We start from the raw sequence: 14,701 nt of genomic DNA on the forward strand, positions 1-14,701 counted from the left end.
GCTATCTTGTCTTAAGACCATGGGTTTAAAACCAATGGCTACTACCACTTTTGCAATCCATCTCTAAAATGGGTATTTTTTTAAATTTTTATGAGAGGTCTACAGTCAGGACAGAACCAAAAGTGCTGCATGCCTTTCAGTTTCCAGTACTAATATCTTTTTGCATCCTTGTATTGAAGGTATTGGAGTTTTCTTTGCTTTGGTTTGTTTTTTGCTGTTGGTTTGGATTGAGTGAAAGTTGTTGTTGAAATGGCTGAAACATCACGGAGCCTTTTTTCTGCAATGATAGAGTTTATTTAGAATACAGATGTATTTAGCATGAATTCATTGCTGTCAATGTTGAAATTTCTTCTTAAGAGCCCTGTATAAAATACAAGTTTGTATGATTTTTTCCATAGCTTATCCTTGTTCTTAGTGTGGACTTCTAGCGAAATAGCTGTTTAACACTTGTTATGTTCAAGATGATTTTGAAAGTTCACTCTTTTCTGCTTTTTCAAATTAATTTCTGGTTTATGGCAGAGTTGTGCTTACGTTGTAGGACAACAGGTAGTTTTTTAATAACCCTTCTACAAATGTACTGGTATGTTTATGGTTTTAGTCTGGACAAGTATGCAGACTAAAAAAGTAAAGCAAGCAGCAACATTAATTCTACTTGGGAAATCATAGCCTTCTAACTGGCCTGTGTTCCATGGGTTTTGAACTGTCGTATAACAGTTGATTTAGCAGTTGTCCTTTTTCTATGTACCAGCTAATAAAATTGGTATTGACTACAGCAGTGTATACTGGACCAACTTAATGGTAACCATATACCACAATCAGACCATAGCCAGGTAACTATATACCAATTACTTTTATGTCTTTTACAGAAAAAAAAATAAATATTTGCCTTTGTTAGCTATATTTTATATAAAAAAATATGAATAAAATACTTCTGAATAAAAGCAGTCTCTGCCATCTTTCCTCTCAGAGGCATTAGGTCTTTTCAGTTCCTTGGGACTTCTCTTGCCTCCAGGCATTTTCTTTAGTTTTCTTTATATAACCAATACTTTAAGTAATGAGATTTTATTTTCAAAAGGGAAACTAGAAATACATTGTTTTAAAATGTGTGTGTTATCTCTTTCAAACACATTTTTAGTCAAAATTACAGTAGTATCACTCTTGAGTGGTTTGCCACCATATTTCCAAATAGAGGTCAAAATATTCATCCAGAGGAGGGATTTAACCAGATTTCCCAAACTCTTGGAGAAAACAGGTTTGCTCAAGGGATACAGTCTGTCTCCTTTTAATTTCCTTGAGGCATCTTATTAGATTGGTTTCCCAGTGTGGTCATGCCCTTATATCTTTCTTCATTTTATTGCAGTCCCATACTTCATTCTCAAGAAATGCCCATAGCCACATATGCACAAAGGTGTAACAGTAAAATTATCACAGGAGACCTCAAGCAGCCTGAGGCAGGTGAAGACAATAGGAAAAAAACAAAATACACCAAGTATGTTAAAATGCAGGCTTGACATGCAGAGAGATGGTACAGCATTCTATTGGGAAATTTTTTCAGGCAAGGCAACTTCTTTTCTAACCTTCTTTAGGATTTACAATGGCTTAAGTCTTTACCTATTTACATATCTTTCTGGTTACTATTTTCTGTAAGCACTTGTTGTAAATATTAAAATACCAGTAGTATAAAATATTAAAAAAAAAAAAAACAAAAAAAAAACAAAACTGACTAGTCTCCCTTTTGAATCACTGCCACGCCATGGGGAAAAGTACTTAATTGCTTCCCTGTTTGCTTATTACATGTATGTATATACTGTAAGGGAAACTAGTTAGGGAATTAAGATTGGTATTTTATTATGAGAATAGTGAAGTTCATGGTTACCTCCTCTATATATGCATTTTCTTTTATTTCAAGGAAATTGCTTATACCGCTAAAACTAGGAATGTATTTAGGTACTTGATTATAAATGGAATTGACTGAGTTCTCCGGTAGAAAGCCAGTTCTTGTAGAAATTATGTCACTCTTGCTTTGATATTTCATAGTGGCACTGAAATGTAACTGGTAAGTGTGGTCATGATTATAAAAGAAAAAAATATGTATCATACTACCTGTCAGCTGGACATGCACAGTCCTGAGCAGAATTAGACTTCTGACTGGGAAACCAGCACAAACTGAAATTTTGGAGTGATACATCCATACTATCCTTTATTTAGTAGCAGATGAACTACAGTGCTTGATGCATAATTGATATCAGTATATGATGAACAAACATTTATTTAGTCATCAAAGTACCCTTATAAATTTGAAACAGGAGTAGATAAATTGTATTAAAAGTTGTATCATGCAGTGAGATTTATACAAATGTTTTTCATTTAAAGTAGAGGAAACATGAACTGTGACCTATGGTTCCTCTGCTGGGTGAACAAAGTAGCAGAGAATTCAGGTAGTGATTTGTTCAATCACTGTCTGTAGTTACAGCAGCAAAACATCTTTTGACACACGGAAATGGAATTAGGCGTGTACTCGTCTCTGCACAAAACAGATTAGCTAAATTGCAAGACCTCCTATTATTTGCATAGCAGGTAAACATCAGCCTCATCAATGGAGGGGTAAGCACAAATACTATCTGTTAGTATCATGTGGGCAAAATTATCAAGCTTTTGCTTGTGGCATCAAGATTTGCTCTGAAGAATTAAAATATATTGCCTGAATTCAGGGAAAAAAATTAAAGACACTGGAAAATTTTCTGAAAATAAGTTTTTATAGGTATGCATTTGTAAAGAAGAGCCTTTTCCATGTATTAGCAATATTTATGTTAACTAAATATTCAAGATTTAATCTATTGTATACTGAAGAGTATATTATTAACATATATAATGTTCTAATTTGTAAATAAAGTAATATAGTAAATTAATTGGCAGTATATTGCCTATATGCTCAACTGTATTTTACAATTGACAAGTGTTTGTGTCAAACTGCAGGCTAATCTACAAGTGTTTTCCACAAATCGCTATAAATGGTATATCAGACTAATTTTGGTGACTGACAAAGCTTCAATATATTCAAATGTTTATAATTTATGTGCGTCATTTACATCTTTCTCTTTTGTTTCTAATTCAATAGAATAATGTAAATGAAAGATAGAAAAGATCATTTAAATTGGCTTGTTCTGTCTGCCTTGTACATTTTCTTTGTAGGTTTTCCAGAGATTTATCCACTCATAATTAAATAACTCAAGTCGATGAGAAAAACTGCATAACTCCACCAACAGGAGAATATTTTACAGTCTACTAAGCTGAACTGTTACACCACTTTCTGAACATCTAAATGTATAGTTTTCTTTGCTAATTTTATTTTTATTACACCTACTTATTGCAACTTTAACTCTCATAAACTTCCTCCCAGTTTTTTTGTACATTAGGTTCTTCAGGAGCTAGTAGATGGCTATCAAAGATCAAAACCACCTTAATTGCTTTTGGCTATATAATAAATAAAAGATAATGGAAAGTTCCATAAGAAGTCTGTTGCTTCATAATACTTGGTTGACATTGATTTCTACTCTGTGTAAAACCCTTAGAGAGGTTGGAAATTTTAAATTCTAATTCTTGCACATTTAAATGCTTGTGACATTAGCGAAAAAAGAGCTTAATAAACAAATGCTAGAATGCTTTTTTAATGAATGCATATATGTGTGTATTGTCCTGGTGTTGGGTGATATAAATCATAATCAATTTTTAAAAACATTTCTATTCAGTTCTCACTGAAGGCTGACCAACTGCAGTGCCTTTTACAATGCAGCATGTTAGGTGATGATAGGAGGAAAACATCACACAGTTAAACCTCACAGAGGTTTATTTTCAATTAAACTGAGCTCGGTTTTATTGATGACGGAAGTACTCTATTGTGTAGTAGGTGCATTCAGTAAAAATATGTTTAATTGGAGGTAATTCTGCTTAATACATCTTATTTCCAAACCATTTTTTGGTAAAATTATGCAAAACTTGGAATATTTGTTTCCAGATCTTAAAATACTTTAAAATTAAATTAAGAATGGGCCAAATAGCAGTTGTTCATACCAAAGATATGTATGTTACTTTTTCTGCTGTAGTGACCTTAAACTTGGGAATGGTCATGACTAAATTATAAATGTTAGGTTATTGATTTTTTTAACATAGTAGTATAATATCTGTTTCTGATTTTTTTTTTTTTAGTATATAGACAAAATCAAAGAGGAAAGCCTCAAGATGATATACTCCCAACTATAGTTTCCCAGAACAATCCTGCAAAATAAATACAGGGTTCTCATTCCCCCCCCCAAATTTGCTAGATGCAGGAGCTCAGTGCCTGCCTAGATTATGTCCAGAAGTAGTTTAACCATGACAACATTTGCATTGCAACCATTGGTTTCACAGTTTACATATAGTTAAATGGAGACCTTTTCTCTCAAGGCAGTAATTTCTGCCTATAGTAGCAGATGCACTTAGCTTTGTCACTTTAAATTAATAAATTTAAAATAAAATGAGGTTACTATTTGTTTTTAATGGTAATCCACTGAGGACAAAATTTGTCTTACTTGTCCAACTATTCCAGATCATCATCTAAAAGATGCTACCTCTGCCTACAAACCTGGTCTTGCATATGTCCTTTCACCTTCTCAGTTACAACGAAGTACCATTACAACTGGAAAACATTTTTGCTCATTACAGCTCAAGGCTGTGGGGGTGATTTTCCAATTCCAGTTAGACACATTACACTTCATCTTCTGCTACATAGGAGCTGTACATCAGCTGATTTCCATTCCACCAACCTAGCACTAGAAAAAGAAATATGAAGTCTTGCTTTTGCCAAAATAAATGGGAGTATAAAAAAGCAGATAAAAGAATTGGATGCATTGTTAAGTATTCACATACAGAGAGATTCATATGTCAAAGCCAGCATCTTTAAACTACATGGTGGATTTTTGTGAACCCACCTCTACTTGCTTTCAGTGTGTCATGTTCTGTTCAGTCACTGACAACGTTTTTAAGCCTGATTGTCATTAGTATTGAAACTCACCTGTGTCTGTTCTTTGCTGCTGATTGTGCTACAAGTTACTAAGTCATAGAATCCAAAGTTATTTTGTAAGGCTTTTAGTGTATGTTTCAATGTCAAATTACTACCAAGCTTACTGAGAATAGCAATGTATCCTCATTTTTGTGGGCAGATGCAGAGAGGAAGAAAAGCTGTTAAGCAGTGCAAACATTTTCTTAGCTGAAACTTGTGGCCTAAAGTATTTTGCTCATACAAGCAGAAGATCTGTGTGTACTCAAGACTTCTAAAAGAACTCAAAGATGAAATAGCTGAGCTCCTAATGGCACTGTGTAATCCTTCACTTAAGCCTGCTTGACTACCACAGGATTGCTTGGCAGAGGTATTTTAAAAAAAGCTTTCAGGGAAGATCAGAAAAATATTAACTGGTAAAGCTGATGTATAAGGCAAATTAGTAATAATATGGAATATGATTAGTGAACACATCAATAAATATGACATATCCAGGAAGAGTTGACACAACTTTTGTTAAGAGAGATTGTGCTTCACAATCCTATCAGACAGACTACTTTGAAGAAGTCAAGAAGGAATAAGGAAGACCTGGCTGATACAGTCTGTTGGGATTTCTAGAAAGCATTTGCAAAGGAACTAAGCAGTTATGAAAGGGTAAACCCTAGATGAAGTTTTAGGGCAGGTTCTAAACAAACAAGGGAAGGGAAGGAGAAGGTAGCTGAACTGAGGAACTCCTTGCCACAGGATGTTGTGGAGCCTAAAAGATCTTGTGCATTACAAACCTGATTAAGTGAATTTACAGAAGTACAGAGGCATAAATCTGAGTTCAGAAAGTCCCTGACCTTAATTATTTTCATGTGTAGAAAGTGTTCCGTTAAAGTAGTCATTATGTTTTCACCTGGTCTCACGGCCTTTCTTTATCTCCCACTGTTGGTACTAATAGAAACTGAACAGCCTATCTTTTCTCTGACCAAGAGTGTTCCTGTGAGAGTGCAGTTGCACACATAGAAATTTTCTGAAAATATGGTCATTGGTGTTTTAAAATGGTATGCCCTCTATGCATTTGATAGATGGAACTGTTGCAATGTAAGACTACAGTGTAACATGCAGAGTTTTGACAAGTGTACGTGCTCATCTAAATATTTGGTTTTCCAGAAAGATGTCGGCTGATCTGGGGACAAAGAGTTGCAAAGTACAAATTAAATATGTTATTTTCTACTAGCATGTGACAGAATATTGTAAGTCTTCAGCCATATGTAATGTAGTAATTGGTTTCTAGTGTCATTTGTAATGAAATTAGGAAAATGTTGTCAATTATTCTTATATATTAGAGAATAACCAGCTATTTAATACTGTTGAACAGAGAATCAAATATATGCACATGACATCTTGGGGCTCTGTAGGAATGATCAGGGTTGAGACAGTGGTGAGAAGTGCTGCAAGGGAAAGGCCAGCCAGACAAAAATATTATCTGTTCATCAGTACCTAATCTATAGCATACCCCAGCCATGGTTAGGCTAAAACATACCTGATGCACAAATTAGACATGCAGATTGATTAAATCATGAAAATTAATTCAATTACTTTTATATATACAAAATGTGGAACACAGGCAAAGACAACAGATTAAGAGTTGTCTGAAAATCAGTCTGGAACTTCTGAACTGCAAAATGTGTTCACTTAGGAAGCCCTTCTCCCCAGATGTCTCATTGGGAATTTTTTCCTTTCCATTACATTTTGTATGTATCGTGTTGATATGTAACATCCTGAGGAGTTTTTATTCCATTTTCTATTGTTCTTATATATATTGTTACTTGTACCAAAAAACATAATGGCTGTCTCATGGTATTATAAAAGTTGTGTTCTGGCCTTCCTGATAATTGATAGAATATAGTACTGACAATGTAGTCTGAAATTCATACATAAACACTTTGATTTATGGAAACTTCCAAATCCCAGGGATGATCTTTTTATTCTTTTATTATTTCAGAGAAATAAAACTAATAACAATTCACTGGTTAAAATATAGATGTTCAGAAGACAAGCAGTACAAGCTCGTTTTGCAAAGAGGATTCATGATCTGTTATTTGATAATTATTTTGTAATTATTTCAATAATTGTTAATTCATTTTTCCATTATGTAAAAGGTACAAATATTTTTATCTCTATATAAAAAATCCATAAAGCTTAACTGAGATTTAATAAAGTCCTACTCTAGAAATAGCATGCTTTACCCCCCAAAATGACAAAATACAAAGAGTAATGTATCAAACAATTAATTAACATGTTTTAAATTATGTTTTGATATACTCTGTTTTTCTATGAATATTTGATTATAATATGGTGTACATGACTAAGACATAATCATTCTTCTAATATGTTTGATATGTGCATGTGGAGATGCCTGCATGAAATTTCATCCTCGTAAGCCATCTTTTTGTCACATTCAGGGCAGCTACTTGGACTAAATGTGCTCAGGTTATATTTTAGTCTTGCACATTCTGCACACAGTATAACACCCTTTTTTGGTCTTTCAACAGCACCTCTAATTTCCCTTAATGCCTTTACTAGGAGAATTCTTCTTCAGTGTGATCTGATGATCTTTTATGTCACTGCTGTAAAAGTATTCTCTGTTGATTTTATTCTCTTTATCATTTTTACATGAAGCATTGAAATTGACAAAATATGATTGAAACTTTACAAAAACTAGCAAAAGTGTTCAAATACAGTATTTTAAATTTTATTTAACTGGCAATATTCTAATGTAATGGCAAGCTTTCAGTATTCCACCGCTGCTTCAAGTTTATAACATTTTGTGTGGAGTTACAATAAGATATAATTGATACAGCTTTTGTTATTGAAAAATATACACAAAAACTTTCAGACTGTATTTCTATAATTTTTATTCATGTGATATTTTAAAAGGACTCTGTAAATAAAAGTACAAAGTTTATGTTCTGATATACATGTTTTCTAGTAATGTACTGGGAAGAAAACAGGAAGCTGGTATTGTCCTACAAAAATCAAGACCATAATGAAACTACATAGATGATTCTATCATGATTTCATATGTCAGTTACAAAATTCACTTATATTTGCCTTTTTTACTGAACTCCTGCAAATATGTGCTACTGCATCTTCCACATATATTTGTCCCCTTTTTGCTGATTTTGTTTGCAAATCAAGTCCACCTAAGTATTTAGAAATTTCCAAATTATCCTTACTGCTGTCTACGATCAGGACAGGTCTTTGCAGAACCACTGCAAGGTCAGGTGGATTCTTTCTCTCTGCTTCTAGATCTCAGTTACACACCAATTAGCTAAGATTGACATCTAGCATTTGAAGAGCTACCAGCTCTTCATAACTCCCTTTTTGCCTTTTTTTTTTTGACAGTAGGTTCTGTAGCATGAACAGAACCAGTCCACAGATGCTGAAAAATCATCCCTTTAAAGATACTTGCATTATTTGGACTAAGTCATTCATCTTCCTTTTCAGCAACTGCATTAGAACCAGAGTTAAAAACTGTAAATGTCTTACCGCATGGCTACATGCAGATGACTGACTTCTACACCAGATATGTTGGACTTTTTTCTTAAGCAGAGATTTTAGATGATGAAGGATGTTGCTCATCTCTGTTAATAAATCCCAGCATTGACTTAACAATTTCCAAACCTCTATTTCCTGAAGGGTGTTCTAGTCCATGGTCACCAGTGTGCTAGTAATTTGTAGCCTTTCTGTCATTCCAGTCTAGCCATGTCATGACAGAGCCTTCCCAGCCTGTTCAGATGCCTCCTGGTTTCTCCTGCCTACCATTTCTCAGTTCTTTCAGAACTTCCAGATCCTCTTTCCTTTCCTTTCCTTTTATAAAGGTTCAAGTTTTTAATTCCTCTTGGCCTTTTTAATTTTTTTATTGGAAGAGTATTTATGAAGAAAACATGAAAGTGAGGCATATAGTTGTTATTACACCATCAGTATGAACAATGGGAAACAAATGAAATTTTAAAATGTAGTTATAAAATGTATGACATGATACCTGCAGGATTTTCTAAAACCATTTGTTTTATTGACACAAAAAATGTCCTGTTATTCTCTGTGCTGCATTTGCACTATTATTTTGCCAATAAAAAAGAAAGTGTTAATTGTATAAAATGAGTTATTTTCTCTGAAGAGGGAGGTAGAATTGTTTTTATTCTATAGTTATTTCAGTTAATTGATCCTTGATTCTTTGGAAAAAAGTAATTAAAATAATTTGTATAGAATCTCTCTGCTAACTGGTTTATTTACCTTGATTGATAGATAGAAAAATATATAGGAAGATCCGTTTACGTGTTTGTATATGTTTGCACATAAGTGTATAATTTGAAAAGACAACTATTTCATAGTTAAAAATGCTGAAATACAAGATGTTTCACAAGGCACATGACAACTGCTTCTCAAAATTTAATTTCAACATCGTTTAATGTATATATAGAACTGAGCTTACCATCTCCATGAACAATATAATTCATACTTTTAATATTTTTACAGCTCTCATAGCGATTGGACGATACAGCATGACAATAGAGACAGTGGATGTTGGATGGTGCAAAGAAATCACAGACCATGGAGCCACCCAAATTGCACAAAGCAGCAAATCTCTCAGATATTTAGGGCTGATGAGATGTGATCAGGTACGGAGCATTTGCATGAACTAGTGTCTGCTTCTGAGTACATGTGAGAATGAGCATTTACGTATGTACATGTGAGTGAGGGAGAGAGATGGAAAGATTTCTGTTTTTCTGTACAAACAGGTTCGGTATTCACTACTCTGGTAACTCTCCCAGTGTACTGTGTTCACATATTTAGCTAAAAAAGTATCTAGAGAACTAAAAAGACCATCATAAATTTTTGCAGACACAGATTTTCAAAATACACCCACAGGCTACACCCACAGCCTGAGGTGCTCACAAAAGTTTTATATAAAATCTTCCCTCTGAAGGGTTTGAATATTTTTGGATAAAAGTGATTGGTATGTCATGTCATTACTATGACAGACTACTTTGTTTTTTAAAAAGAAAGAACAAAAGAAACAAAAAAATAGTAACAATACTTCAGTGTTACTTGCAGGGTAATTTTCTGTATGTCTGTGTTCTTGTGTTCTTCTGTATAATGGTTTTGAAAACACAAAAATTTGGATAAAATCATAATGCCAAAAAGAAAAAAATACTGAATTTCTTATTATATAGCCTTCCTACTTGGAATATATTTTAAATGTCTATAAATTTTAACACTGTATCATTAGAATACAAGAAGACAAAACAGTCCAGCTGCACATTACCCTGTATATAGCCTTCAGGAGTCATGTCTCTGTTGAGAGAAGAGAGATCAAGAGGCTTGGGAACACAGCAGAAATAGCTGAAAGTCATTGGAGGTTTCGAATCTCTGATCTCAAATCTTCAAATATACCTGCAGGGATTATTTCTTTTCCAGCCACCATGAATAAAATGTCCAGTTTGTGATGCCCATCATAAGCATGTCTCTCAGGCTTGTGAATTTCTGATTGGATACAGCCTGTAGAAACACAGGTTTTTAATCTAAGAAACTTCCTGCTCAAAACAATTACCTTGCATCCCTTGCAGTGCTTTATAGAAGACATTTACAAAACCCAGTATTTCAACTGGCAAGGAATAATAATTTCCAGGCCAGCTTTAAAGTTAGAAATAGCATTTTGCAAACCCAGCTTTAGACAGTTTCCAGTTTGAGGGGAGGTTGAACACTTTGGAAGAATTGCTCTGTCTATTAAAGCTGAGTCCACTTAATCTCCTAAACATTAGTGTTTTATAAGAGCCAGTAGACAAAAAGAGCATCTGAGTCTGATGGATTGTGCTAAGATTATGTACTTAGAGAATGTCCAAAGAGTTACTTGACCTTGAGAATTAGATCAGGCCCTGAATCACCTGATCAATTTTACACATATATTTATTTTGTGGATTTAGCTAATGTTGAATAATCAGCAAGGATCTAATAAGTGCAATAATTTTGTCCTGTCTTCAGCTGCTATAGAAAATCCGTGATCTTGATGCTGAAAACAAGTTTTACTATCTCATCAGTTAAACTATATGTAGTCTGTATTCCTCTAATTGCTGGTTAGTGCTTTCCTAGTTCTTTACAAAGGATTATACACCATCTTCTGTGCTATGAAAGTCAACTTCTCAAAGGAAAAAATAAGTATTTTTTGAGAAAGCTTCAGAGGAGATAGAAAAGTGGTGTTGACTGCCTGCCTGCAAGTGTGTGTGTGTATGTGTGTGATTGTGTGCATGCATGCATGCGTGTGTGCAAGTGTATGAGTATTCAAAGTATGGTAGCTAAAACTTGTTAAGAAATGAGTAAATGCTGTTACAACAAACACTGTAATAGTGAGACTACCACTAGGAATAATAGCTCCACAGACAGAATGAAGTAAGTATCCTTGACTTAAGAGGTTTTGGCAGCTAGAAGAAGCCAGCTCCCTTTTTCCACTGCAAATGAACAGAGAAATTACTGAACAAAATCATGTCTTCAACGGTCTCTCCCCAATATCATGCAGAACTAATTTTTTCCAGTGTCTGCTCTATTAAATTAAAAATGTCAGTGTCCGGCACATCATTAAAGAGACTTCTTGGGTGGTACAGAAGGATTTATTTACATGCCCTGTTGACTGAAATTCTTGTCTTTGGACTGTTGTCAGCTTGCAGTGAAGAGAGGGTTAGAAGACTTGCCCCTTCTAACCAGCCTTAATTTTCTAAGGTACTGATTGTTATGCTAGTACCAGGTAGTATGTATGTCTTTCTAGGAATTCCCACACATTGGAGGGGAAGTACTTAACCACAGTTACATAAGAAGCATATGTAAGTAGACTTCAAATGATTATCGCTAAAATACTCTTTATGACCCAGGCTCTTTGGAATTTCTTTGATGTGCAGTTGACATAAATTAGAGGCGTCAAGGGTCCTCCCAAGAAAGATCAGAGAGGCTGCAAGCCTGGGTAAAGGCAGGCTCTGTTTTATGCCATTGATTATCTGAGTGCCTCCAGGCAATGTGTTTCAGTAGATGCAGAGCATTATTGATCCACACCATGAAAATAATCAAATTATTCATTTTTCATTAAACTACAGTTGCCATGACCTTTCTTTTTATCATGCTTCCTACCATCTAACATGCACACCACAGGAGCAATATGGTCTTTGCCTTAAAATAAATGTCATTATATTGAGAAGTATCATAAAAAATGCTGACTTTACCATGAGATCATCATAATAAGGACATGTATTTAAGCTGAAGTTTTCTAATAAGTATTTTATCACTATTTCTTCAACATTTAAGTGTTGCTAAATAGCAATGTAATCACAATTTACATACACACAGAAAAATGTCAAAAATGATTAAATGCTGAAAGTCTTTCAGAACTATCCATAGTAGAATTTTGGTTTAGAAAACATGTCTATGCTTAGATTACAAAATCTAAATATTCTTTTCAATGTAAAAATATTAGAGGGAAGGTTACTGAGCAAATGTCTCTTCCCTTTTTTTTCTAATTTTCCCTAGCACCTCCACGAGTTATACAAATTTTGCTTTCCCTGCACTACATAGCGGTGGTGTCTGAAGCCTGGAGAGATCTCTGAATAATCTGGTACTGCTGAAAAAGTGCAGGGCAGTGTGGGCACACAGGCATAAGTCCCAATAGCAGCTTAACTGCCAAAGAACAACACCTTGTCCAGGAAAATTAGCATTCAGCAGGGCTCATGAGACACTGTTGTAAAGATGTGGTAGTATAACTTACTGCTTCTGTTTCCATGAGTAGCTCAAGCAGTGCTAGCTTGACCTGTACAGGGTCCTGCATTGTATGGCAGAGGTACAGTGAGATACATACCATCAGTCTTCTGTATCAGATAGGCTTCTGAGAGACTATGAGCCAGACCTCCAAAAATATTTAGGGGTTCAGAAGGTAGAGCCTACATATTTTAAGTACTTACATTTTGGACAATTAAATTCCCCAGTTGACTGAACACAAACATCAACACATATTCAGAAGCAGGTAGGACCCTTCTCCCTTCTGATGCCTCTCACAGTACCGGGTATCAACTGTGTGCAAACCTGTATTTGTGCACATGTGTATGTGTGAGTCTGTACAGGCACCTGACAGCACTCGGGACTCCACAAGTCACGTGTTTCATGAAAAGGAAATGTTGCCATTCTGAGTCTGCGTTTCCTTTGAAAGCAGTAAGATAAAATCAGTAGTTACTTAAGACCTAAGCAGGACATGTTAGACGTTTGTAATTGGAAAAGGCATAAAAGACATAGTATTTCTGGTTTGCATTCTGGTATTGCCACCTATGTTTGCTTTGTGCCCCACTCCCAGGTTCTGTGAGCCAGGCTTTGTTCCCTCACGTTGCCTCTTCCCAGTGCTCTGGCTGCACAGCAAAACCACAGACTCTACGTAGTTTCTCTGCAAAGACGAGTGCCATGCTGTCGTAGGCTGCAGCCCAAGGTCATGTTTTGGGACTTGACATGGGTGTGTGGGAACCCATAGTTAGTTTGTGTACTGCCAGGGTAAACTGAAGCTCTGATTTGTCACCTCAGTAAATACTGAGGAAGGCACAGAGTTGTCTCCAGCACCAGAGCTTATATTCAGTTCACCTCAGTTCAGTCCCCTGACTATGCATTCTTCAAATGATATTTTAATTGTGGCTCTCTTTTTTTTAATCACAGTTTGGGAAAGTAGATATATTTTAAAGTATAATCCATCCTTTTCTTTAAATACTTTGAGAGAGGTGTGGGCAGCTATGAGGTACTTTCTTTTCTCCCAGAAACACTGATACCAGGATTCCTAAGAGCCATACTTGCATCCTAACGGCATAAAATGATGCCTTCATCAGATTCACAGACTCAAATCCATGTTTCGAGCTTATTTGTCTGAACACAGTTCTATAAATTCCTATCTCTAAACAGATCTAGAACATATTTACTGATTGTAGTTACTTAGTTAATTATTTCTAAATATTTTGTATTTCATATTTCCAGAATAAATCAGAGAAAGAGGGTGATGTTCTCTATGCTACCTATTGCTGGAACTCATTTTAAAGATATCTCTGTATCACTTCTTTATCGTGCTTTCACAACAACCCAAGCAGCTTTAAATAATGGCAGTTTGAAATTTTTACCTTTGTGGAAAATGGCTGGTTATCACCTAGGAAATAGGGGCTAAAAACTTGATCTGTTTTTCTGGATGATAGCTTGGCTGGTTGAACAATGTGTCAGAATAAACTTCCTGTGGAGTTTGCAACTTTTCTCAGACAGATTTTCATATTTCGAGATCCTTTTCCTATAGCTGTGGTGCTATTTGCAATGATTATCAGCACTGCTACCATGTTAATGCAGAAGACATTGCTTGGGAAAATATGCAGAAAAATAACACTGAAAAACAGAGGCCACAAAATTCAACATTCATAGACACATGTGAATGACATTAAGTGAATCTGACAAAGTTGTCTGTGAATGGATACACAACTTCAGTTAATAAATCATTATGTTCTTTATTTCATACTTTTTCCTTTTTCTTCTTTTTTTGAGAAATTCAGGATTCTTTTCATGAAAATACTTCTAAAAGCCTCTAGTCTACTTCAGATTACTTGCTCAGATGAATTGTGA

At 34.9% G+C, this 14,701-nt stretch overlaps 1 protein-coding gene across 2 annotated transcripts in view; it reads left to right on the forward strand.

The window, feature by feature from the left end:
- Positions 1–14,701, forward strand: part of FBXL17 (F-box and leucine rich repeat protein 17) — a 292,438-nt gene that overhangs the window by 266,553 nt on the left and 11,184 nt on the right. The window contains exons 8-9 of one of the 2 annotated variants that reach the window (XM_042787630.1): positions 9,563–9,705; positions 11,847–11,901. In XM_042787630.1, coding sequence (XP_042643564.1) covers positions 9,563–9,705; positions 11,847–11,901 — 198 coding nt within the window. The remainder of the gene's footprint in view (positions 1–9,562; positions 9,706–11,846; positions 11,902–14,701) is intronic. The other variant, XM_042787629.1, reaches the window with a different exon arrangement.

The sequence above is a fragment of the Tyto alba genome, unplaced genomic scaffold (assembly GCF_018691265.1).
Source record: "Tyto alba isolate M040663 unplaced genomic scaffold, T.alba_DEE_v4.0 Super-Scaffold_13, whole genome shotgun sequence".
NCBI classification, from domain to species: domain Eukaryota; kingdom Metazoa; phylum Chordata; class Aves; order Strigiformes; family Tytonidae; genus Tyto; species Tyto alba.